The sequence below is a fragment of the Amblyomma maculatum genome, chromosome 6, assembly GCF_055883805.1.
Source record: "Amblyomma maculatum isolate TAMU_Amacu chromosome 6, ASM5588380v1, whole genome shotgun sequence".
Taxonomy (NCBI): Eukaryota; Metazoa; Arthropoda; class Arachnida; order Ixodida; family Ixodidae; genus Amblyomma; species Amblyomma maculatum.
In genome coordinates this window covers 153599754-153626117 of record NC_139349.1, presented here as the reverse complement: position 1 = coordinate 153626117, position 26364 = coordinate 153599754, and the positions used below count along the sequence as shown (strand labels likewise).

Sequence of the window (26364 nt, the reverse complement as noted above, 5' to 3'; positions counted from 1 at the left end):
ACAACCAAGATAAAATTTAGGAAAGTCAACTAGAAGAAAGTGCACAAATGGCAGTCGGGAAAAGCGATTTCTTGAAAAGAGAGCGTCAAAAAGATTTGTCATGATGAAGGGACAAAGAGAAAAACACAAGTTTGCAGCTGGCTGGAAGGAGATACGATGCAGGGTGCTGTGGAGAAGTCCGAAAGTCAAGAAAAAAAGATGGGGGTATAACAACATGACAGGAAATGAATGGGCTAAATTAAGCAGGAAGTTACTAGGAAAACATTGTTAAAAACTTAATACAGTGTCTTTTTTTTCCTTTCAAAACCAAGAAGAAAAACCCTAAGGTTCCTTGGATGAATCGGCATATTTTGCATACATCACGCCGTGTTCGACGCCTGAGGCGCACGAAACGCCTCAGTAATGCTGCAAGCTGTGTCAAATTTTTTAGAGCAAAGAAGGAGCTTCGAATGCTAACCAAGCTAGCGAAAGACGGCTTTTTCAGCTGCCTTCTTGGTTATCTTCTGAAATCCAATCCCCGCAAGTTTTGGCAATCAGTTCTGCCAAAACAGTCTGCATCTTTATCTTTCATCGTTAATAACGAAGCCACTAATGATTCAGGAAAAATAGCTAATGCATTCAATGCCTATTTTCAATCTGTATTTCTATCTGACCCCAACGATGTTCCTTCTTTTGATCCTCCTGACACGGCAACCTCGATTGGGGATATCACAATTAGCGAAGAGGGTGTGCTTAACTTAATACTGAAGCTGGAATGAAAAAAATGAAATGGGCATGATGGTATTCCCAACTCATTTCTACTTCGATACTCATTATAAACGGCTCGATATCTAACGATCATCTTCCGTGAGTCGCTAACCTGTGGCGTCGTACCAGCGTCCTGGAAGCTAGCGAAGATGCTTTCAGTTTTCATATCCGGTAACAAGCAGTTTTTATCTAATTACAGACCTATCTCATTAACGTCGTACTCATGTAAAATGTTGGAGCACATAATCCATAAACACATAACTGAATCTTTGAATTACAATAACGTGATCACTGCCTTGTCGTGGCGGAGGGGCTTGCGAAACTCGATGAAGTCGTGAGCTCTGCTGTGTAGGGCCACCCAAGATAGACAGGTCACGGCAGAGAGTTCTGAAAAATGTGATTCACTGGAGAAGGTAATGGCAACCCACTCCAGTATTTCCTGCCAAGAAAACCCTATGGCCAGTCACAATACCATTAATGATATGGCGCCGGAAGATGAGCCCCCAGGTTGGAAGGCGTCCCACATGTTACTGGGGAGGAACAAAGGGCGATTCCTAGTAGCTCCAGGACGAATGAAGCGGCTGGGCTAAAGCCAAAAGGACGCTCAGTTGGGGATGTGTAGGGAAGCGACCGGAAAGTCCGATGTTGCAAGGAGATATATCACATAGCAACATGCAATGTGAGATCTATGACGCAAGGTAAACTGGATGTCGTCAAGCGAGAAATGGACAGATTGAACATTGATATCTTGGGTATCAGCGAGCTCAAGTGGACCGGAATGGGAGAATTTAACTCCAGCGACCAATTATGTCTTTTATTGTGGGCACGAATCCAAGAGAAGGAATGGGGTCGCTCTCATAGTAAACAGAAGAATGGGCAAAGCAGTGCTAGGGTACAACCCCAAAAACGACCGAATGATTTCACTTCGGATCCAAGGTCACCCTTTCAGCATAACAGTTATCCATGTCTATGCACCGACCACTACTGCTGAAGAAGCTGACGTTGAGAGATTTTATGCGGACCTATAATGCCTTTTAGACCACACCCCATCATCAGACGTCGTTTTTCTCATAGGAGACTGGAATGCTAAGGTCGGGAGTGAAGAAATATCCGGGATTATAGGAAAGTTCGGTCTTGGCGAGCCAAATCAAGCTGGGCAGAGACTAGTAGAGTTTTGTCAAGAAAACAACCTGACCATAGCGAATACTCATTTTCAACAGCACAAGAGGCGCCTGTACACATGGACTTCACCGGACGGTCTGTACAGGAATCAGATCGATTATATTCTTTGCCGGCAGAGATGGAGAAGCGCTATACAAGCAGTAAAAACAATGCCTGGGGCCGATTGTGGCACCGATCATCAGCTTCTTGTTGCCAAAATTAAGCTTCGATTGAGAAAAACGCAGAAAACTAGAAGGCCTTTCAGGTATGATCTGGATCAAATTCTATTAGAATATGCTGTGGAAGTGGAAGAATTAGATCTAGACGACAGAGAGCCCGAAGAGATGTGGACTGATGTTGGTGATATAATACAAGAAGTTGCTACTAAGGTAGTTCCAAAGCAAAAGAAATGCAAGAAAGCAAACTCGTTATCTGAAGAGGCTTTGCAAATAGCTGAGGAAAGGAGGTTGGCAAAAGTTATGGGGGAAAGAGAAAGATACAAGGTTCTCAATGCGGATTTTCAGAAAATAGCAAGGAGAGATAAAAATGCCTTCCTGAACATACAGTGCCAAGCAGTTGAGGACAACAGCCAATTAAGGAACACAAGAGCTCTGTATAAGACAATCAAAGATATCAAATGAAGCTTCTGTGCTAAGCTGGGCGTGATAAAGGACAAACGAGGCAAGGACCTCACTGAAGCCTCAGAGATAAAGAAAAGGTGGCAGGAATACACAGAAGAACTGGGCAAGAAGGACCCGAATGTGCATGCCCAACATAAGACGGTTGTGATTACTGATCTCGAGCCGGGCATCCTGAAGAGTGAAGTTGAATGGGCCTTAGCCAGCCTTGCTAAGAACAAAGCTAGTGGAATTGATGGCATTCCAGCTGAGTTGCTTCAAAACCTCAACCATGACGCTGTTAACATTCTGCATACATTATGTCAGAAGATTTGGACAACCCTGCAGTGGCCACAGGATTGGAGGAGGTCAGTTTACATCCCCATTCCAAAGAAAGGCAGTGCCAAAGATTGTTTCAACTACCGCACCATTACGCTTATTTCGCATGCTAGCAAGGTGATGTTGAAAATCCTCCAAGGTAGGCTGTAGCAGTATGTGGATCGGGAGCTTGCGGACGTGCAAGCTGGGTTTCGCAAGGGCAGAGGAACTAGAGACCAAATTGCCAACCTTCGCTGGATCATGGAAAAAGCAAGAGAGTTCCAGAAACCCATCTACTTCGGCTTTATTGATTATTCGAAAGCGTTTGACTGCGTAGATCACAGCAGATTGTGGCAAGCTCTTCAAGAGATGGGAGTTCCAATTCACCTCATCTGTCTCCTCAGGAACCTGTATGAAGGACAAGAGCGCCACAGTCAGAACTGGGCATGGTCTTACTGAATGGTTTCCGATTGAGAAAGGAGTGAGGCAAGGCTGCATACTGTCGCCTTGCCTGTTTAACCTATATGCAGAGTGCATCATGAGGAAGGCCGGTCTGGACGAGTCTTCTTCTGGAGTGAAGATTGCTGGAAAACGTATCAACAACCTTAGATATGCGGATGATACCACTTTAATGGCAGAAAGTGAAGTGGAACTCAGGAGACGTCTGATGCGCGTACAAAAAGAGAGTGAGAAGTTTGGGCTTAAACTGAACATTAAAAAGACAAATATCATGGCATCTTGCCCTATCAAGTCCTGGAGCATCAATGGACAAGAAGTGGAAGCTGTGACAGATTTTCTCTTCTTGGGCTCCAAGATTACCTCGGAAGGAGACTGCAGCCATGAAATTAGGAGACGCCTGCTTCTGGGAAGAGAGCAATGGTTAGCCTTGACCGCCTAGTAAAGAGCAGAGACATTAGTCTGCCAACCAAGATCCGTATAACTCGTGCTATGTTCTTTCCAGTTGTGATGTACGGATGCGAGAGTTGGACTGTGAAAAAGGCTGACCGCCGAAGAATTGACGCGTTTGAATTGTGGTGCTGGCGAAGACTCTTGAGAGTTCCTTGGACTGCCAGAAGATCAAACCAGTCGATACTGTCGACCATAAACCCTGACTGCTCATTGGAGGGTCAAATTCTAAAGTTAAAGCTCAGCTACTTTGGTCATCTGATGAGAAGAGAGGAGTCGCTGGAGAAAGATTTGATGTTGGGAAAGGTTGAGGGTCGCCGGAGAAGGGGTAGGAAGCGAACGCGATGGTTAGATGGCATCCTCTATGCACTGCAGATGAAGTTATGTGATGTTAGGAAGATAGTGAGAGACCGGAAAGCGTGGCGTGACATGGTCCATAGGGTCACGAAGAGTCGGACACGACTGAACGACTGAACTGAACTGAACATGTCTCACTTTCAACACGGTTTTTGAGGAGGTTTCCGCACCGTAACACAACTAATTGAATTTTCACACGACCTTTTTTCTACCCCGTACATTGGAGCCCAGGTAGACGCTTTATTTGTAGACTTCTCTAAAGCTTTTGACACTGTACTACATTCTAATCTCCTATGCAAATTGAAAGCCATTTTAAAAAATACTCGCTTGGTTAGTTGAATTGCTAATTTTCTTTTGCATCGCTCACAGTTCGTTTCTTACAATTCGACTAATTCCGGTTCTGTAGATGTATTATACGGCGTTCCTCAAGGCTCGGTGTTCGGTCCTTGATTATTCCTTATATACATTAATGACTTACCTCGCCATACCATGTCACGAATACGCCTATATGCGCCACACACCCGATGATCTTCAACTAAATGCCTCATTTACTAGTTTCTATGCCTGTTGTAGTACCTGGACAATGAAAATAAATTTCACCTAAACTGTAGTTATGTCTTTCACTAACAGCATGTCCCCTTTGCTATTTATTTATGCTTTAAACAACTAACCATTTCTCAGAAGTTCCTAATAAGTTACTAATGTACACATCATTATATCGTCCGGTACTTGAATACGCATCTTCAGTCTGGAATCCTCATAAACATTGTGAAACGAGACACCATCGAGAGCTTAAAAAAAAAAAGCAATCAGATTTATATATCGTCGATACGATCGCCATTTCTAACCTACTTGTGCCGCGTCTACTTTGAAACTCAGCCCTTTGTCCCTTGTCCGAGCGCCTTCACATAAATTCATTGAAGGTATTGCATTGCATCGTTAATTCAGTTTATCGAGTAGCGCCAACTGTGTACCTCACCCCAGATATTCTCCGACCAACCAGGAGTCATCATAGCCTAAATCTAAAGCCATACTTCGCCCGTACTGATAATTTCAAACACAGCTTTTTCTCCCGGACAATTGAACACTGGAACTCAATTCCTGCCACAACGCGATCTCTTTCATTGTACACATTTTTAACAGCTTTTAATGCCACATGGTTTTTCTCTTTTTTTTAATTTCGTTGTTTATTCTGTGTTGCTTCATTTTTCGTTTCATTCCACAGCGTCTGTGCCATATCTTATCCAGTGCATGTGTTAATGCTAACACATGCAGTAGTTTTGCACCTTGTCATTTTAGTATGTATTATTCTTAACCCCACTCCTGCAATAGCTCCAGCAGGGGCTGCAGTATCTACAAATAAATAAAATAAATAAATAAATATAACAAAGTGCTACACAGAATAGCCCATTGATACAAGTAGTTGATAAAAAAATGTGGAAGAGAAAAAGGAAACCAAAAGAAATGAGCAGATTAGAACAGGGGAATTGCTGCGTAACCGCGGTGAAACAAAATAATGGTAAAAAACGGAACGCTATCATGACAGAAACCACAATATGAGGCCAGAATATGTGCTCAGCTAACAGCCATTTGAAATAACTATATTAGCGGTAAAAATGAAAAGGAATAAAGGAAAGAAAATTAGATGAGAACACACGGCATAGATTTAAGCATTTTTAAACGTACTGACCGAGATTTGAAAGAGTTGTTGAGCAAGATTCTTAGAAATTCTGGCCGGCCAGCTATATCAACCGGATCGTCAGATTCCGCCTGACTTCTGTATTGAAGAGACGACGTGCGTGCTCGATCCGTCACTCAAAGCGAGACAGAGATGATATATATAGTCTGGCATTTTCAGCGCGCGGGAGAGCGCCGGTTGAAGTCGGAAACGTCGTCGGTGACGCCGCGCCAGGTACAAAACCTGACCCTCTAGAGTAAAATCGATTCCCACGCGGCGAAGCACGGTGAAATTACGCTTTTCCATTCTGCCCACACAAGTACAAATCAGAATAAGGAATGTTTTCGCCCAGTAATGGTGACAAGGGAGTGTGAGGTTCAGCTGGCTTTCCTGTCCAGGCATTGGCACACAAGAGCATGTGCTCCTGGGGCGGTCAGGCCGGTTTCAATAACATAATACTGACACCGGTACGGCTGTAATAAGACGCCAGGGGGCATTGGATATTCGAGAAGGCACCCTAGAGAAGGCAGGCAATTTTGCAATAAGAGGCAATAAGAGGAGGTAAACAAGACACCCCTGATGGAAGCCAATAGTAGGATTGACAGACATCTTTTCACCCCTACCTAAATACAAACCTGAAAAAATACTATTTGATGTCTGGCGAACTGTCCGAATATACTCGACGTCTTCGACTTACCGGCAGTATCTCATTGTACACAAAGGATGAGCAGCCAGATGCTGGTGGGCTGACATCGTTTGTCTCATTTGTGTGTGTAGTTTCTCTTTTGGTGTAAAACTACCCACCTAAGCAGTCAAGAAAACAAGCCGAAGAGAGGTGTATTCCTGTTTACATTTATTGTGAGCTAACACTCTTTAGTAGGGTGAGTCAATTCGACCGCACGCATTCAATCAGCAGGGGCTCCGTAGCAGCCTTGACGTCGGGCTGGAAAAAAAAGCGCGACAGCGTATAATAGCTATTATTAACTCAACAAACCACAGCGCAGAAACGGGTGTTGATCTAAGGGATGGCAAGAAGCCATTAGAACACAACTGCTTACCGACGTTTTGCGCTGTCTTGGATCGCACAAGCAAAGAGTAATTACTAGGATACTAAACTGAGACACAATCGGACCAGCGACCAAATAAGGGAACACAAACATGGCGTTGCCCAGCGGCGTTGCCTTTATACCGCGACAGCGCTCAGGGCCCCTTTCACCAGAAAATCAGGTGTCGGCGTAGTGAGCGAAACACCACGAGCAACCCTTTGACAGGTGAGAGTTTGCAAGTGACGTGCCCGGGCACCACTCAGACAGCACCAACCATGGGCAATTATTGGCACTATGTTGGCAATTTCCGCCCCTCTATAGGACCCTTTCTTTCCCAACCAACTCCAATACTGGTCCGATGGTTTGTGCTGCCTGGGCGACTGGTCCGTCGCTTGTGTAGCATCACCAAACCACATGACCAGCCGCGTTGGCAGGCCCTATATCTCAGGCCTTTCTTCTGATGATTTAATCTGGTTTATAAGGCGTATCAAAGCGCATCAAACTATCAGAGACACTGCAGTCGAGGGCTCCGGAAACCAGCTAGCGTTCTTTAACGTGCTTTTAGATCGCACAGTACACGGGCTCCTTGCTTTTCACCTGCATCGAGAACCATCTGCACCGGCCAGAAATGGTTTAGTTTTGTTTATGGGGTTTGACGTCCCAAAGCGACTCAGGCTATGATAAACGCCATATTGGAGGGCTTCAAGAATTTCGAACAGCTGGCGGGTTCTTTAATGTGCACGGATATCGCACAGTACAAAGGTAGCTTGCTTTCCGCGTCCATCGAAAAGCAGCCTCCGCGGTCTGAATTGAACAGGCGCGTCCTTTTGGTTAAGCAGTAGAGGGCTTCTGAGCCACCGCAGCGGTGAACATTTTCTCTGAGATCGCAGTTTGAAATGGGAGTCGAACCCTTTGGTACTTTTAAATCTGAAGTCGAGCATTCTACTCATACACCACGCTGGCACATTCGTGAGGCTTGGTTAAAGCGGGGCTTTAGGTTCGTGTCGGATGGCCTTTCACGTCTGTGTAGCAGCTTACGAGTGTGTATTATTCACCATGGAGACAAATATTTAGAGGTTCCTTATGAGGATCCTTCCTCACGTACTCGCACTTTGCTTCCCGCGTAATCGCTAATCTCCCCACTTTGGCCTGTATATCCCTCCTATTTTATCAACATGCAGTCGTAGGCTAACACAATACGCTCTTGCCTAACAATAACAATACCTTCCCACAGCAACTGGTCGCAGACCAAATGAAAGCCCCTCGCTTATTGCAGATCCCAACCCCTCAAATAAAGACCTTAGAGAGTGTATTGAAATAATTATGCACAAAATCGTCAGCACCTACCTCGGGGCCCTCGGGGAGAAGACAGCCCAACTTCCATTACCTACTGACGCTGAACATAGCGCCATAGCAAATTGCCTGTTATTTAATAGCATAAGACTATTCAGGCAACGCCCAATAGCAAACTTTCACAGCTCGTGAAATGTGGTCGCAAACCATTCCTAAAACCATAAATCGTATATATAGATAGAATCAGCATTCAATAAATTATCAGCATTTTTGTTAAATTGAACAAAAGGGCATTTAAGAGAACGTCACTACAGCAATACATAGATACTTAAACCCATAACCCTAAATTATAGCCCTTTGAGACGTTAACGTCAAGGTGAAACCAACTTCTCTTAGTAAACGCCGAAGTAAGCCTTATACGTACATATACTTTGATCACAAGAACTGCACACCATTTATGATTCATTTCGAGCTCACAACCGGGATAGAATGCGCATTTGTTCAGCCACTGCCAAGCTGTCCTACCAGTAAAAAGGCCTATGTGTCGGCAATCGACAGCAACACAAAACGGTGACCTTGACGAGGTCCTTCAAAAGGCTGCAGAGATGGCGAAGCAGCTCCTCTCGTCATAGTCGAAAATTTCGAGAATTTCAAAGCCCATAGCTGTATTCAGAGTTACACTAATCAGAAAGTGCATGGTCCTAGATTGGTGATGGCCATCTCTCACGCCGCACTGATCGCGTGCCCTCAGAAATAGGCTACAGCGTCTCCAGAGGCACATTCATTAACTTTGCTGAGTAAAGAATGCCAAACATTCCCAATGGCGTAACAAGCCGGAAGCCGTGGCAGCGATCACTGCCTATTAAGTAATACCTTCGCCTCAAGGAAACATCGCACAAGGAGAGGGGGGGGGGGGGGGAGGGCAAGCTCTCATTATGGATTGGATGCCGTTCAGTGCCTCAGAGGCCCGCACGCTTATCTAGAAATTCAGAACCACAAAACATGTGTCTGAGCATTCATCGACACCACTAAATAATTCCCACGCACACTACAAACCACGTCAGACATCCTAGCCGTAAATAACCACATCCAGCATATCTAGCAGCAAAGGCGAAGCCTCGCACCTTGGTGGAAAATCTAACGCCACAACGGGAAGGTAGTAGCACAACTCACGCAACAAGCGCTACGGTATTGCTTCGGCGCAAAATAAACCTGAAACTGCCTCAAATGCATGATAGATCATTCTAAATCTCAAAGTTATCAGCATCACAATTTCAGAATGGCCCTCCACGGCTTCCAAAAGAGAGATGAAGAGTTAAATAATTGGCACCCTTGCCATCACCTACCTTTGTATCATCCGATTTTCTCACTCACCTTCCCCTTCCCGACAGAATACGAGGGCAACGACGACCCAGATCTCAACCGCTACTTCGAAGTCAGCGAGATACAAGCCGCACTCATTGCACTACGCCATAACACTGGCTCAGGCCACGACACTATACCACAGCAGGCCAGCTTCCTCACCTGAACAGACAAAAACTATAGGACCTTGCGCAATATACAACGAGCGCGCTGCTGCACCGTGAAACAATCGCAAGAATGGAAGACGCAAGTTTCATTCCCAAATCTGGGAAAAAATCAACATCGCTAAAATAGGCCAGATATCCCTCACATCTTGAGTGGGAAAGCTCACGCAGAAAGTTCTACAGCTCCGCTTCTGCCGCTACTTAGAAGAAAACCTACCATGTTCGGGTTGTGAAGCTATCTATCAACGCGTTGTGCATAATGTTGAACATAATGTTGTCCAAGAAGGGCTCCTACAACTCAACCATGAGGTCATCGACTCTACCTGCAAACGAGGCTCATGTGTCCAGCTGGCCCTGAAACTGAAGAGGAATTCGATAACGTCAAGTGCTCCGAAATATTTATCAATCTCCGAAGTATCCACTGCGGCTTCTGCACTTGTAACTTATAACGAAGTGGGCGATACTAGATCCAAACACATTCACAAAGTCCCTATATGGCATACCACAAGGAGCGGTGCTCTCCCTGCTTTATTTATTAATGCGGAAACGTTAATGGTCCCGTTCCATGAAAACGCAGGTGTCATCGTTGTAAGCGAAAACTGCGGCCAAGTCTCCGGAAGGGTAGTTGGCAGCCGACGTGGCCGGGCACTGTCTGCTCTTATGTTCGTGCGGCGTCACGCGACGATGGGACAAGGGTGATTTGGCAGGAGTTTGGCTTCTCAAATCAAATGGGAGGAACAGGAATCGAACCATCCGGGACCATTGTTGTCATTCACACTTGCCACCGCTTGGACGAAGCTAAAGTGACGCTTTATACCTATATCTAGTGGTCTTTCACATATTATGGTAGCTTATCCGACTATATTCCGAAGAATATTTTGAGAGGTAACCGAAGCAAAAAGTAGAGGAATAGTGATGAAACTAGGTGAAAAATGCGCGTTAGCCAAGGAGGACACCCATGGGAACTACTAATAGGAGCATTTAACGCTGTCACATCGTACTTTTACCGTCGGAGCGCAAGCGTGCCCCCTCTTCTAATATTTATCCTGGCTCTATCAACCTACCGGTATACCATAACGCCATAAAAGACATATATCATATCGTGTATGCAGATAGTATCCCTATTTGGGCAGCAAGAGAGATTGCGGGTGCACTCCGGTAACCCGTCAACACAGTGCAAACCTACGTCTCTGATGTCTCACTTGTTCCTCTACCGAGTCAGAACTCGTAGCCATGCCCCCCGCGGCACCAAGTAACCGATCCAAACCAATGCTCACAACACATCCCCTCCCGAAGCAGACACTGCTCGCATCCTAAGGTTGTGCGTCATTAAAAAAGTAGACAACGTCACAGTTATGACCAAGCTTCGCGCGACTTGCGTACAAGTCAGCAGGGTGATCTCGCACATTACGAATAAGCGTGGTATCAGAGAGAACAAAACATTTTTGTCAATAGCATAGCCTACGCAACCGCCTACCTCTAAACACGTAAGTGCGACCTCAAGCATCTCAACGCCATGTTTCGCATGGTCTACCAGCGGGCGCTAGGACTCCACCTCAAAGTGTCTAGCGCCCGGTTCCTTAAACATGGCATCGCCAGCACATCTGAGGGCCTCGCCTTTCCTGACGTAAACTTCCAGCTTCTCTGCCACCACCATCAGACAAGATGTACTCCGAAAGCTCAGCGTTACCTATCCGAACACCACGCAAAAGCGATAGAACAATCACCCACGAATACCCACGAAATGGAGTGGCAAGTTCGATGCATGCCCCTGTACCACGTAATGTGCATATCGTATGCCATCCGCTATGACGCAAGGCACAATCCAAGACGACGGACAAGACCTACTCCAGAGAAAAAGAAGGGTGCGGGTCCCTACGAGGGCCTCGCAGCACTTGCCATCACTCGCATGGACAGCATGGTAGCGCACCTAACGGCTAGCAATTCAGACATCACACACGTGGAGGGGGCAGCGATTGCATTAGCCTCAACACACGTATACACGCATTGTTGCCTCGCAGAACCCTGCAGGAACTACATCCAAGATATTATATCTTTGGTTTGGTTTAGTTTCTGGGGTTTAACGTCCCAAACCACTCAGGCTATGAGGGACAACGTGTGGAGGGCTTCGGAAATTTCGACCACCTGATATTTTTAACGTGCACTGATATCGCACAGCACACGGGCGCCTAGCTTTTCGATTCCACTGCAAAGTTGGGCGCCCGTGTGCTGTCCGATGTCAGTGCGCGTATCTCCCCTCACCCGCAGCATCTTAACCCAAGCCAGGCACTGGGTTTCACACAAAGTCGTAACAGTGCCTGGTGTTAAGGATGGCGACAACGGGTTGGCGCGAGAGCGGCCGCTTTCAGCCATCGAGACAAGAAGTCCCCCCCCCCCCCCCCCGGAAAGGAACGTGGGGTGTTCGGCCGGACGGCGACCGCGGTCAAAGTCGGGCCATCGGGAAACAAAAGGGTTCAAGTGGATCCCGGCGTCTCCCGCATGGGTCAGTACCCTCAGTCCCCTTCTTCTACCTTCGTCTGGCCGACAGCGCGCGGCGGCCCTTGTGACGCAGATGTTTGTGCCCAGTCATGATGCGCCGGCAGTCAGTCAACGCTTCCCCGATTTGCCTTGCCGACGGCGCGCGGTGGCTCGTTCGACACAGGTGTGTCCCAGACTATGCGGCGCCGGCAGACAGCGAGATCCTCGGGTGCTGCCCTCTACACCCACCACAGCGGCTTCCGCCTTCCCCACCAAGTCTAAACTTTCGACGGGGCGTGTCTGTGAGAGTGTGTCAGCATATAGTGTGTCAGTTTGAGTGACATTAGTGATAAGGACACTCCCTCGACGACGAGCCCGCCCTTCACCTAGGGAACCTGGGGAACACGGACCCTTTAAAACTGTGTGTATGCGGGCATCATCAGTTCTTCTCCGGAGTTCTTTCATACTACTAACAATGTAAATAAACCACGTTTTCGTCCTTCTACTCCCAACTCCTTCGCTCAGCGGCACTTCTTCCTGAGGTGCATGGAGCGGGTCTCGATGCGGCCGAGGATCCGTCCAGCGGCACCCGAGTCCCACCTCTAACACTGGTCATTAAGGCGTAGATGGAAGCGAGCGCACACGCGCCGCTGCTCCAGCATTCCTCCCATGATCCCTCAATGACTCCCTCACATGGCCACCCTCAGCCTCTCATTACATACCTTGAGATACTTCTCAAACGCTCCCGGGACTCTCTAACGGACCGGGTAAGCCAGAGTGCCATATAAGGCATTGGTAAATCCCTCCGGCAGCAAGCCAGCTTTATCTCACACTCTTCACCCAGATTCCTCAGCAGTGCAGTGCAAGTTTTGCGGCCACAAATTCGAAGTTTGCACATGGTATGACGAGCTTGCCAAGACATCTAAGCCATGACCCGTACACAAAACCAACGTTGGCGGATTCGGAGGAGACGCTGTTCAGCTTCGACCTCGCAGCCCGAAGGTTCTTCGTTGAGACAGCTCAGGCGGCGGCTTCAGGTCGAGCGCGTCCCAGACTGAGAACCAGACCAATTCCATCCTTATTTCCTAACCCTTTACCATGAATACTACTACTACCAACGATACCACTGCTACCACCAGACATAGATATAAAGTCATCATCATCATCATCAGCCTGATTATACCCACTGCAGGGCGAAGGCCTCTCCCATATTTCTCCACATAACCCAGTTCTGTGCTAGCTGCATCCACTTGACCCCTGCGAACTTCTTAATCTCATCCGCCCACCTAACTTTCTGCCGCCCCCTGCTACGCTTTCCTTCCCTTGGAATCCAGTTTGTTACCCTCAGCGACCATCGGTTATCCTCTCTTCGCACTACATGTCCTGCCCATGTCCATTTCTTCTTAATTTCCACTAGAATGTCGGTAACTTGAGTTATTTCTCTGACCCACTCTGCACGCTTTCTATCTCTTAATGTTACCCCTACCATTTTTCGTTCCATAGCTCTCTGGGTTGTCCTCAACTTAAATAGAACTCTCTTGGTTAGCCTCCACGTTTCAGCGCCATAGGTGAGTACAGGCAAGATGCAACTGTTGTATACTTTCCTCTTGAGCGATACCGGTAAGCTGCTAGTCATAATCAGCGAGTGCTTGCCAAATGCGCTCCATCCCAATCTTATTCTTCTTGTTATTTCTTTTTCATGGTCCGGATCTGCGGTTACTACCTGTCCTAAGTAGATATATTCGCCTACTACTTCCAGTATTTCACTACCTAATGTAAACTCCTGTTCCTTCCCGAGGCTGTTGAACATTACCTTAGTCTTCTGCATATTGATTTTCAAGCCTACCTTTCTACTTTTCCTGTCTAGGTCATCAATCATTATTTGCAGTTCATCCCCCGAGTTGCTTAGCAAGGCAATGTCATCAGCAAATCGCAGATTACTGAGGTATTCTCCATCTACCCTTATCCCTAACTGCTCCCATTCCAAGTCTCTGAATACTTCCTCTAAACAAGCTGTGAATAGTACTGGGGAGATTGTGTCTCCTTGCCTAACACCTTTCTTTATGGGAATTTTGTTGCTTTCTTTATGTAGAACTATGGTCGCTGTGCAGCCACTATATATATCTTCCAGCACTTTCACGTACGGCTCGTCTACCCCCTGATTTCGCAATGCCTGCATCACCGCCGAGGTTTCAACTGAGTCAAATGCTTTTTCGTAATCAATGAATGCTATGTATAAGGGCTGGTTATATTCCGAGCATTTTTCTATCACCTGATTGATGGTATGAATATGATCGATAGTAGAGTACCGTTTCCGAAACCCTGCTTGATCCTTTGCTTGATTGAAGTCTAAGGTTGTCCTGATTCTATTAGCGATTACCTTAGTAAATACCTTATACGTAACAGACAGTAAGCTGATTGGTCTGTAATTTTTAAGGTCCTTAGAGTCCCCTTTCTTGTGAATGAGGATAATGTTTGCATTCTTCTATGCTTCCGGTACCGTCGATGACACCAGGCACTGCGTATACAGGGTGGCCAGTTTTTCTAGCACGATATCCCCCCCGTCCTGCAGCAAATCTGTAGTTATCTGATCCTCTCCAGCTGATTTCCCCCTTTTCATAGTTTCTAGTGCTTTCTTGACCTCGTCCTTCGTCACTGGTGGAACGTCTGACTGTTTTTCCTACTGCCAATCTCATTACGGTCCTGACTACTTTGGCTACTGTAGAGATCTGTATAGAACTCCTCGGCTACTTTTCTTTTCCATATCAGTGATGACGTTGCCCGCCTTGTCCCTTATCGCATACATCTGGTTTTTGCCTATGCCCAATTTCTTCTTTACCGCTTTAAGGCTTCCCCCGTTCTTTACAGCATGCTCAATTTTCTCCATGTTATACTTCCTTATATCGGCCACCTTGCGCTTATTGATTAGCTTTGATATCTCGGCCAATTCGATCTGGTCTGTTGAATTGGAAGCTTTCATACTCTGCCGTTTCTTAATCAAATCTTTCGTCTCCTTAGACAGCTTACCGGTATCCTCTCTAACTATTCTACCGCCTACTTCTACCGCGCACTCAGTAATGATATCTCTGAAATTATTGTTCCTTGCCTCTAAGCTAATGTCGCCATCCTCAGTTAGAGCTGAATACCTATTCTGTAGCGAGATCCTGAACTCTTCTGCCCTCCCCCTCACCGCTAATTCGTTGATGGGTTTCTTTCTTACTAATCTATTGCGTTCCTTCTTCAGATTTAGGCTAATTCTGGACCTCACCATCCTATGGCCACTACATCGAAATTTCCCGATTACCTCTACATCCTGTACAATGGCGGGGGTTCAGCACATTATGAAGTCGATTTCATTTTTAGTCTCTCCATTAGGACTTTTCCATGTCCATTTTCGGTTCTTCCGTTTGCTGAAGAAGGTATTCATGATTCGTAAGTTATTGCGCTCTGCAAACTCAACTATTAACTCCCCCCTGCTATTCCTAGAACCAATGCCATAGTCACCTACTGCCTTGTCTCCTGCCTGTTTTTTCCCTACCTTGGCATTGAAGTCGCCCATGAGTACAGTATACTGCGTCTTTACTTTTCGCGTTGCCGATTCTACATCCTCATAGAAGCTTTCAACTGCCTGGTCATCATAACTACATGTAGGTGCATAAGCCTGTACAATCTTCAGTTTATACCGCTTATTAGGCCTAATTACGATGCCTGCAACCCTCTCATTAATACTATAGAATTCATCTATATTACCCGCTATATACTTGTTGACAAGGAAACCTACTCCTAGTTGTCGCCTCTCTGGTAAACCTCGATAACACAGTACATGCCCACCCTTCAGTACAGTATATGCCTCATTCGGCCTCCTAACCTCACTAAGCCCTATGACATCCCATTTCATGCTCTCTAGTTCCTCTAACAGCACTGCTAAACTAGCTTCACTAGCTAGGGTTCTAGCATTAAACGTTGCCAGGGTCAGTTTCCAATGGCGGCCTGTCCAGCGGAGCCAGGCTTTCTTAGCACCCCCTGCTGCGTCACAGGTCTGACCGCCGCCGTGGTCAGTTGTTCCGCAGCCGCTGGTGACTGAGGGCCGGGGTTTTATGGAGCTTATCATAGGAGGTTGTGGCCAATTACTGCACCAGGGTGACCAACTCCTGTTCTGGTGAGGGAGTGCGTTGCCGGAGGTGTTCACCGGCATCAGGTCGCACCCCAAACCTGTATATGCAATTCCATCGACACGCGGATTTTTTTTTTTTTTGTCATCCGGTGGAGAATTGCGCGGCACCGGGATTTGAACCCCGGTCCTCTTGCATGCGAGGCGGATATTCTACCTCTACGCCACCGCTGATATAAAGTAGCGCAATTTAACTTTTACAAGGACATAAATTACCTGTTTATCTGATCTATACTAATGAGCCTGCGGGGCATAGCAGCTACTTGCCTGACTCGGTATCAAGAGTCCCAAGAGGTATGATTCTCATCTGAAATTAGGTACCAGAGTTGCCAGCTCCTGCCACGTTATGAAGCCTTCTAACGTCGAACTACCCGCTGACCGAACAATGCCTGGCAGGTCATCCACCATAGTATATATCGCCTTCCAGAAGCATGGTGTTCGCTCGTGAATTGAGCTCTACTCGGCAGCGCAGACAACGCTGAGTTTTATCTATAACGGGTGCTATGAATTTAATAGAGCAATGAATTAAGGAATTAGTGATTAAGGAAGCGGGAAGTTGCACGTACGCGAAAGAGAATCCATCAAGGGAATCTGCAGAAGTAAGCAATTAAAGAAACCATGAAAAGCGCTTTAAAGAAAGCGCATCAGCAATCGATATTCCATCAGTCTTCGCCGCAAAGCAAATTATAACCTCATTAACACGGAACATATGGACGATCAAAAGTTATGTCCCTGCTTTCTCCCCTGAACACAGCGAAAGCCAGTGCGCGAGGAAAACAAAAGTACGCCACAACGGCGCCCTAGCGTCCCTTGGGCGCGTCCAGTGAGAGGGCGCTCCCGGGAAGCCCAGTTGACGTCACCGAGGTGGCTGGGAACGCGCGGAGAGCTGACGCCGTAATCAGTTGCGAGCAGTCGCCATGAGAGCGCTGTAAAATATATTTGAGAATTAGAGTTTACGCGCAGCATTTAACATTGACTTGGACACCTACAAAGACTATATTTTTTTACTCGAACGTTATCATAAATATCGTTTCAAGATGCGTTTAACACTGTTTCGTCTTACCCTTGAAGGCGTGGCTTCCGTGTCCATCAAAATTTTTGCAGCGATATTGTTGCAAGCTCTCTTGCTACGCACAAAATCCGACGTCGCCGACGTTGTGAGCAGAAACGTTATAGGAATTTCTCTGATAGGTAGTAATCGTCACATGACGTGGCTGGCCAGTGATCAGTAGAACGATGTGTGATACCTAGAAAACAATTACAGGGCAGAAATTGCTTGCTAGGCCTTCTACTTTGATGTAGAAATCGAAGCCCTGATATCGTTGGGTTTAGCGTAAGACACGCTATTTCAAGGCTGATCAGACCCGTTCGAGCAGACTGGTTAAATGGACGCTGAAGCAATATCAATGGCAATATTTATTTCCCCATTCAATATAATGTAGCATGCTGTGACGACGAAGACGCGGAGAAGGGTGGAAGAAAGAACAACTGCGCTAGCTAAAAGACTGACCTCGGCCTGGGCTACGAAGTCGTTCCTCATGAAGAACCAGAGCACCGACGTCCTAAGCGTTCTGAAGTGGTCCACGGGGTCAGCCTGAAACCTTTTCACGCCAGATAACGCTGACTGCTTATCTGCCCCTAATTCTATTTAGCATCGGGTTGATGCTTCCCTAAAGAAGGGGGGAGGGGGGGGGTTATGTAACATGCGGTGGCGATGAAGACGCGAAGAGGGGTGGAAGAAATAAGCGCACTAGCTCCAACACTTAGCTCGAACGCTGTTTTCTGTTTTCTTGATTCTAAGCCCTGCCCCGCACGAAACCGCGGGGGGCCTCGTTTACGCGACAGTATGTTTTCTTTGTAAGAATTCTGTTTAAATGTAAAATTTCTGCGTAGACCCTGTAGTTTACAAATAGGTTTCAAAAAGATTTTATGGCGACCGCACGCAACCGATTAGGGAGAAACCACACCGCGCGTTTCAAGCTTCTCCGTTTCCGTTGAAGTAATCTGGGCTTTTTGAGCGGGCACTATCAATACAGTGGCTGCCCTACTATCAATGGGCGTACCCACGAACAGGAGCGCCGACTCTGGCACGCTGCAATACATTCGGCGTAGGCCGATTTGCTACACGAACGTCGAGCCCGCGTGCGGCGCTCAGCTTCGGACTGTACTCTCTTCCTCCGCTCCGCTTTCCTCGACGACGCGGCTTTGGTCATGCTGTTCTCCTCTCCCTATTCTCCTTGCAGAAAGAGACAAATTTGTGCGCCGCCTCTCGACAGTGTAGCGAAACAAAATGCCCCTGAGCTTTGGTTTGGTTTGGTAAAACTTTATTTCCCACAGTAGGGGTCCTGGAGGCCACTCGGCTAGGCGCCAGGTGTAGAGGGCAGCTCCCACGTCGGCACAGAGAGCCCGAAGCTCTCCGCCTCCGCGCGGGCCTCCTGGACATCCCGAAGCTGATCATGTAGTGAAGCACTTTTTAACACTTTGTCCTAACGTTCCTTGTTCTTGGTGTAGGCGTTGTTCGATGCACAACCACACAGCATATGGTTTAAGTCTACACGGTCACTGCACCGTTCACACACATGTTGTCCGTCGTAGTCTGGGTCGATGTGCTTCATGCGCCAGGGGTTGAGGTATGAGTTCGTTTGGAGCAAGCGTAACGTGACTGATTGGCTGCGGGTTAATTTCTTATCCGGGAGGGGAAATGCTCGTCTGCCTAGATAAAAGTGCTGAGTGAGCTCGTTGTCCGTGAATAATTGATCTCTGTACTCGATATGTGGAGTAGGAGGGGAAACCGGAGGGACGCGGTCGATGAGTCCTCGCGCCGCCTCGTGTGAAATCTCATTGAAATTCCGCAGGCCGCTCCCAAACTGCCCATGTGTGCCGGGAACCATACGATGGAGTGATCGGTGATGTTACTTCCGCCTAAGATCCGTAGCGTCGTCTTGGCTATCCAGGCGACTGCGCGAGCGTCGCGTACAACGGGCGGAGAGCAGATGGAGTGGTAGCTTTGCACGTTGTTTGCTAACCGGAAAACACACAAGTGGAACCGTTGTCTTTGTCACCCAAGAAATGTGAAACCCAGGAAATCCACGCACTCAATAAAAGAACCAAGATACGCATCCAGATACATTGGACACAAGGCGATGCTGAGAACGGTGAGCAAAGAAAAGTTGACCACCTCACACACGACGTTTCAAACACTAATACGCCACCCACAAGGCTCCCTTTTTATGCCCGCTCCGCTGTTCCCATCTTAACATCTTCTTTAAGGAAAAGTACACGTGCCCTCATTTCCCCGTGTACTTTCCCCCTCCCTCATAACTTGACGAGATTGGAGGACGTTTCCCTTAGAAGGATAAGAGCTGGGGCAGCACCTACCCCGTCGTTAACATGCCGATGGGAATCTCAAGCAGACATCGGACCAGCCACATGCCTGAGGTGTTCCACACCAGCTTCAGAAGTGGATGTTCGCCACCTGCTGTGGACTTGTGCAGGGACAAGGGCATCAAGGACACAGATTCTGCGCGAAGTGGGACTAACCACAATAAGGGAAGAGGACTTCTCTAAATGGCTCACTCACAACGATAAAAGCGGGAACCTGCTCCGGTTCCTTACGCAAAATAATTTACATGAGTTTCTATAATATTCCTTAAGGCAAGCTTGCGTAAAAAAAAAAAAAGAAAAAGGAACCGTTGTCATGATTACACATACGCCAACCTGTATTTTTTTTAAGCTAAATCTTTAAGATAAAGCTCCACCAGCGTAGTTTTTATTTTGTCGTCTGAACAGTCTCTTGAGAATGAGTCGACAGGGGCAAGCAGACGACGAACCACACAGCGAGATAATCAGTACACGGACGGTACGGCGGACGGTACAGTACACAGCATGGCAGACGTGGGAGGAGCGCATACTGAGAACTTATTTTTTTTTTTTTTAGTGGGCGTACCTAAGTGATGCGGGCGGGACAGGGTGCGGTATGACGCCATAGCGATTGTTTTTTTTGTTTTGTTTTTTTGACAAGACGAAAGCATTTTATGGCTCATGTGCTGCAGAAAGGTTCTGAAGAAGTGTTCGCACGAGCTCTGAAGAAGTGTTCGCAAGAAAACACTGGTTCGGTTACATCGGCCTCCACAGGGAATCGAACCAGTATCCCTCTCAACCCTAGCCCAGCACGCAAACTACTCCACGCCGGGCTCGTGAGAAGCAAATCGCTATTTTCCTTGTATAGCGTGAGGATGATAGTAGCGATGACAATTAAGGACGATTAATCTAGTTGATAAAGATGATATCAGCTATAGCGACTATGATGATGACGACAGGAAATACATTCACAATGCAGTTAGTGAAAACAGCCCTCTAAGGTGGCTTTCTTTATTTCCGCTCTTAAGCCGACTGAAAAGGAAGCTGAAACGTTCTTTACAAAAAAAAATTAGTTCTGTGCTGCATTTTATAGTGTTTTGTACACTTAATAGAACTTCCATACTTAACGGCAGAAATGAACGCAAACGGCATTTTTTACAAGAAAACGAGCACCAGCGAGTCCGCTCTTCAAGCGAACGCCGCTCTTGTCCGTAATTGGCTGGACTCGCCATAACGTCATTCTCGGTATGGCAGGCCGACGCCGGCGCTGTTGCTGCGTGCGCGTTGCTTTAGGTGACTTTACAGCTCAATTTAAAAGGTTATTGATTATTCGAAAAATGTAAAACACCTTGAATGCTTACCGTGCGCGTTCGAGCAACCAGCAGTTCCAGAAAACGGCGCTACAAGAGACGCTGTCGAGGTACGTACGTCGAGAGCGGAAGCGAAGTCAGCACATTTGCATGAGTCAGAAATCAGCACACGAGTGCCAAAAGCGCATGAGCTGGCCCGCTTTAACGACTGCTCTTTACACACTGAAGCGCGTTTCAGTAGCAGCAAATGCAATAGGCATTGCATAGGGTGCAATCCTACTCCACAGCACCTTTATAGCACCCTCGAGTATCGCGCAATGGCGCGAAGACAAGCGAAGACAAATGCACGCGTATACTGCAAGTGCAGCCCGTCTCGTCTTTGCAGCTTAGTTTTCGCGGTGCGCTATTCAATGCTCGGCCGCAAATGGTCCGGCTTCATCGGCATCATGAAATCAGACAGGTTCGCAGCATCTCCAGCGCCAGATGAAACAAGCTTACCGAAGCGTTGCCGGCAGCGAACGCGGCGGATGGGCGCTCTGGCCGAGCGCACTCCCCGATCGTGGCTAGGCCTATTAATTAGCCTCGGTGACACAGCTTACGGTGCTTGGGGATTGAGTAACCCTGTAGCAAACGGGATAATCATAGAACTACCTACTGATAATCAATTTGTCTCACAATGAAATGAAGATACCATTAATTACGGCGCCGCCTTAGCAGAGGAGCTAATGAGTACAACAAAAACGGATGAGCCGTGACGCACCGGCGACTGCCGCTACAGAGCTGAGAAGAGAAATTTGCTTGTATCGCAGTTATCACTCCTACCAACATCTCAGTACGGTTCAGTTCAGTTCAGCCGTTCAGTCGTGTCCGACTCTTCGTGACCCTATGGACCATATCACGCCACGCTTTCCGGTCTCTCACTATCTTACTAACATCACATAACTTCATCTGCAGCGCTTCGAGGATGCCATCTAACCATCGCGTTCGCTGCCTACCCCTTCTCCGGTGACCCGCAACATTTCCAAACATCAATTCTTTCTCCAGAGACTCCGCTCTTCTCATAAGATGACCAAAGTAGCTGAGCTTTAACTTTAGAATTTGACCCTCCAATGAGCAGTCAGGGTTTATGGTCGACAATATCGACTGATTTGATCTTCTGGCAGTCCAAGGAACTCTCAATGGTCTCCGCCAGCACCACAATTCAAACGCGTCAATTCTTCGGCGGTCAGCCTTTTTCACAGTCCAACTCTCGCATCCATACATCACAACTGGAAAGACCATAGCACGAGTTATACGGATCTTGGTTGGCAGCCTAATGTCTCTGCTCTTTACTAGGCGGTCAAAGCTAGCCATGGCTCTCTTTCCCAGAAGCAGGCGTCTCCTAATTTCATGGCTGCATCTCCTTCCGGGGTAATCTTGGAGCCCAAGAAGAGAAAATCTGTCACAGCTTCCACTTCTTGTCCCTTGATGCTCCAGGACTTGATAGGGCAAGACGCCATGATCTTTGTCGTTTTAATGTTCAGTTTAACTCCAAACTTCTCACTCTCTTCTTGTACGCGCATCAGAAGTCTCTTGAGTTCCTCTTCACTTTCTGCCGTTAAAGTGGTATCAACCGTATATTTAAGGTTATTGATACATTTTCCAGCAATCTTCACTCCAGCTGAAGACTCATTCAGACCGGCCTTCCTCATGATGCACTCAGCATATAGGTTAAATAGGCAGGGCGACATTATGCAGCCTTGTCTCCCTGCTTTCTCAATCGGAAACCAATCAGTAAGACCATGCCCAGTTCGGACAGTGGCCTCTTGCCCTTCATACAGGTTCCTGAGGATACAGATTTGGTGACTTTTAACTCCCATCTCTTGGAGAGCCTGCCACAATCTGCTGTAATCTACGCAGTCAAACGCTTTCGAATAATCAATAAAGCAGATGTAGATGGGTTTCTGGAACTTTCTTGCTCTTTCCATGATCCAGCGAAGGTTGGCAATCTGGTCTCTAGTTCTTCTCCCCTTGCAAAACCCAGCTTGCACGTCCGGAAGTTCCCGATCCACATACTGCTGCAACCTACTTTGGAGGATTTTCAAAATCACCTTGCTAGCATGCGAAATAAGCGCGATCGTGCGGTAGTTGAAACAATCTTTGGCGCTGCCTTTCTTTGAAATGGGGATGTAAACTGATCTCCTCCAATCCTGTAGCCATTGCAAGGTTGTCCAAATTTGCCGACATAATGTATACAGAACGTTAACAGCATCATGGTTCAGCGATTCTCAATAAGGGCTAATTTTGGACATTTCGTTATTCCGGGCTTATTACTTGAGATAACAATAAATTTTAGCACGCTTGCCTCACACTAGCGCAAAAGATCCACGGACAGCTTGCGAGGGGCGCGGCCGGCGAGGCATGTGGAAGTAGTGCTGCCTTCGGACGATGTATGAGAGCGCTGTTGCCAAGCGAGCAGCACGGAATTCCAGACACTACATTATAAATTACTATTGCAAGTGCAGCTTCCTTCTACCGATCATGCATTTAGTCTGCTGCACATAACTGAAAATTGTTGACGCAGCTGCGAGTAGCGTTTTAAACTCGGTGTCCTCGGTTAAGCGTAACGACGGTGAAGCCATCCGTGCAGCAGTGGTATAACCTAATTAGGTTCGGGAACAAGAATAGCACCAGACTTCAGTTGAGCTGATTTAATTCGAATCCCAATTGGCCGAAATCGCTGCCAAGATTCGATGATTGTCATCGGCACAAAAATCATCAGTGGAAAACAGCTGATTCCAAACGCAAGATTTTTTTTATGTTGCTTTTCATGACAGAGGCCTACAGCGCCGCAAGTTTCTTATCCTCTGGGAGCCTATAAAGCACCTTGTCAACTGGACCACCGATATTCTACAGAAAGCTGTGCTGGTAGCCACCAGTTTCATGAGCTCGCAAGAATGTTTGTTCTTAATGACATGAGAAAAGCAATTTTAGAAAATCGAACGACGTTCATTTTATAACTGAGCAAAAGGGGTTCGCTAGTCGGAGGGCGTCGAGAAGTGCACGGCGCGCCACTCCAACAGCTGCGTATCTGCTAGTTGACCTTTGAACACGTGGAACCTTCAGCACAGAACCACCGAAATGGGAGAAAACAAACGGCACCAGTAGCAGATTGCTTTGAACCGTCGATCACCAAAGCGCCGGATGGTGCAATGCAAGCGTGCAAAACGCGCGGCCGGCCTAGCCGACCAGCCGGTATTCCGAGGTTGACGTCACATCCGCCTGTTCCCTGGTTTCGGCGTCCCGTCCCCGTCGCCCCCGGCAGCGACGAGGGCGTGACTGTGCTGCGTTTTTAAAGAGCGGTTCCGGCTTTTCTTACCGGCAGAATTCAGAAAAAATTGACACACGTGATTAACAAACCCCCTCCATCCAACCATTGAGTTTTTTTGCAATTTGAAAATCGTTTCAGCTTCCCTTTAGGCGCAGTCCTATATCAAAGGGCACTGAACAAGGGCAGAGGGGTGGAGCCTCGGTTCGCAAGTCGAGCCAACGTTTCGACAAGTGGACTTGTCCTCGTCTGGGCAACGCGATCTTCACTGGCAGGGGTTAAATACGCCTTTGCTTCCGAAGAAGGTAAGCAGGCGAGAGGTGAGGGAGAAGAAAGTAGGTCAAGGAGTGAAAAAATGTTTCTGTGGTTTGTATTTCTCAGCCTGGAATTCGTGATCCTGTGGCCTGAAAAAAGAAAATCGGCAGCAGGAGGAAAAACTACAATGCGGGGTGGATGATGAGTCAGCACCTAAAGCAGGTTCGATGCTGATACACCTTTCTTGAAAGGGCATTCCAAAGGGTCCTGATAAATAATATATCTGCACGGGAACAACTCTGAAAAGCTTTTCGCAAGGTAGGGTATGCACAAAGAAACCGATTAATAACAGGTTAAGTGAACCACGCCTGTCACGTCCTGAAGGGTCCAATGACAAACCAAAGCACAAAGTGAAGAAAACATGTTTGGAACACGGTGTAAGAATAATTGTTTGGAAGAACACGTGCAGCCACGGTGCAAGAATGTGCAGCTCATGCTTTTGGGGAGGGAAGTAGACGTGCTATGAATAGCACGTGTTCCGTACCGCACTCTACTTATACCATATATTTGCATTCTGGAGGTGACGAACGGAACACAGCAGTTTCGTTTATTTGCTAGTTCTAGAAATGGCTTTTCATGGGGTCCCTTGAAGCGAGGTTTTAAATCTTCTGGTTTGATTTGGTTTATGGGACTGAACGTTCCGAAGCGACTCGGGCTACGAGAGACGCCGTACTGCAGGGCTTCGGAAATTGCGACCCCCTGGGGTACTTTGACGCGCACTGACACGAGCACCTAGCTTTTCGCCTCCATCGAAAATCGGCCGCCTATAGGCCGGGATTAGATCCCGCTTCTTTATCTACAGATAGGAAACATCGTCACTAACTCCCTCAACAACTTACCTTGTCGAGCTTCTGAGTAGCGCGTTCCCACACTGTGGTAGCTTACGACTGCACGTTCACGTGTACGCGAGATAGAGCGGAGGCAAAAAATATATGAATTAGTTATTCAACAGGCACTCGTTGAGATGCTTGTTTTTTTTTTTCGTTCTTAGTTTTAAAGACGCCAAGCAGAGGTTGGAACGCGAAGGAGACGTTCTGTCGTCTTCCTTCGTGTTTTCCACCCAGCCCTATCTCCTTTATGGTCTGCTACTAGGGGCTTACCGTGAAGTTTTCCATGAAGTCTTCGTACTGAAACAAAAATAAGGAAGGTCATTGTTTTTCATTGTAGTATACTCCTACATGCAATTTCTATTACACACACAGTAAATCGAAATCAGGAGCCTGCAACCCACGCTTCTCCAGCCCACTGAGTTGTTCTGAGTGGCTTGCGGTGGTGCACAACCTTCCCAGTGTCGTCCGCCTCCCAACACGCCGTCACCATGAGACATAGTCTCGCACGCTCATCGCGTTGGGATTATAATGAATGGTGATTTGCATTTCGTAGAGCAGCTGCAATGCCAGGCGGGTGGCGTCTGCTCTTGTTTCGCTCATACGCCTGCATCCCACCTGCAAAGCTAAACCGAGCGCTATCTGACACATCGTTGTGGAAAGGGTGATCCATTAATATTATCCAACCTTGCGGGACATATCTTGCACAGTGATTTAGTGGAGTACCCTCACTGGGCTGGACCAGATCCGCCAAAACACTGATGTTGACAACACGGCGACGTGCTTTGAAGCGGAGCCTCCCATATTGATTTCTTCATTTTCCTATGTTGTATCTGAAACATCGTTGGGGCGAGCGCAGACCTTCGCGATATTCCAGAGAATACAGTAAAGATATGTGATTATGCAGTATGCACATACATTCACAAACTCGGTGCAATGAGATCAAA

General features: G+C 47.2%; 1 protein-coding gene across 1 annotated transcript in view; it reads right to left on the bottom strand.

The window, feature by feature from the left end:
- LOC146187094 (uncharacterized) overlaps positions 1–26364 on the bottom strand; it is a 37555-nt gene that overhangs the window by 4205 nt on the left and 6986 nt on the right. Inside the window, exon 3 of the mRNA XM_084608176.1 lies at positions 25691–25717. Within this exon, the coding sequence (XP_084464302.1) occupies positions 25691–25717 (27 nt within the window). The remainder of the gene's footprint in view (positions 1–25690; positions 25718–26364) is intronic.